General features: G+C 59.0%; 1 protein-coding gene across 1 annotated transcript in view; it reads left to right on the forward strand.

Annotated features, from left to right (window-relative positions):
* Positions 1-113: 113 nt before the first annotated feature.
* Positions 114-780, forward strand: part of TMEM70 (transmembrane protein 70) — a 5,053-nt gene continuing 4,386 nt past the window's right edge. Inside the window, exon 1 of the mRNA XM_005430792.3 lies at positions 114-215. Within this exon, the coding sequence (XP_005430849.2) occupies positions 114-215 (102 nt within the window). The remainder of the gene's footprint in view (positions 216-780) is intronic.

Consider the following 780-nt stretch of genomic DNA (forward strand, 5'->3'; position numbering starts at 1 on the left):
CGCTTCCGCTCCCCCGCGCCCAGCCCGTGCGGCGCCCGTGCTCCCGGCATGCTGTGCGCGCCGAGCGGTGCTTGCTGGGGCGCGTAGTTCCCGGGGGCATGTGCAGGCCCGCCATGTCAGGGTTCGGGGCTGTCGACCGAGAGCGGCTGAACACGAGCGAACGCGTGCCCGGCTGGCCAGGAAGGCCAGTGGCGTCTTGGCTTGTGTGCAGAATGGTGTGGCCAGCAGGAACAGGGTAGTGATGTGCTCAGCGCTGATGAGGCCGCACCTCGAGTCCTGTGTTCACTTCTGGCCTCTCAATTAGTGCACAACATCGAGGTGCTGGACGCTGTCCAGAGGAGGATAACGAAGCTGGGAAAAGGTTCTGGCGCACAAGCCTTATGAGGAGCACCCTAGGGAGCTGGGGTAATTTAGCCTGGAGAAGAGAAGGCTCAGTGAAAACCTTATGGCTCTCTACAACTGTCTGAAAGGAGATTCATAGGTGGGGTCAGCCCAGGCAGCTGGCGAGAGGACACAAAGCAATGGCCTCAAGCTGTGTCAGGGGAGGTTAATGTTGGGCATTCCTCACAGGAGGAATTTCTTCACAGAAAGAATGTTAGACATGGGAATGGGCTGCCCAGAGAGGTGGTGGAGTCACCATCTGTGAGGGGTGTTTAAGGGATGATTTGATGTGGCGGTTAATGCCATGGTCTAATTGACGTGGTTGGACTCGATGCCCTCAGAGGTGTTTTCCGGCCCAGCTCATGCTGGCATTCTGCGGCCGAGCGGGAGATGCTGACG

Source organism: Geospiza fortis, unplaced genomic scaffold (genome assembly GCF_000277835.1).
Source record: "Geospiza fortis unplaced genomic scaffold, GeoFor_1.0 scaffold922, whole genome shotgun sequence".
Taxonomy (NCBI): Eukaryota; Metazoa; Chordata; class Aves; order Passeriformes; family Thraupidae; genus Geospiza; species Geospiza fortis.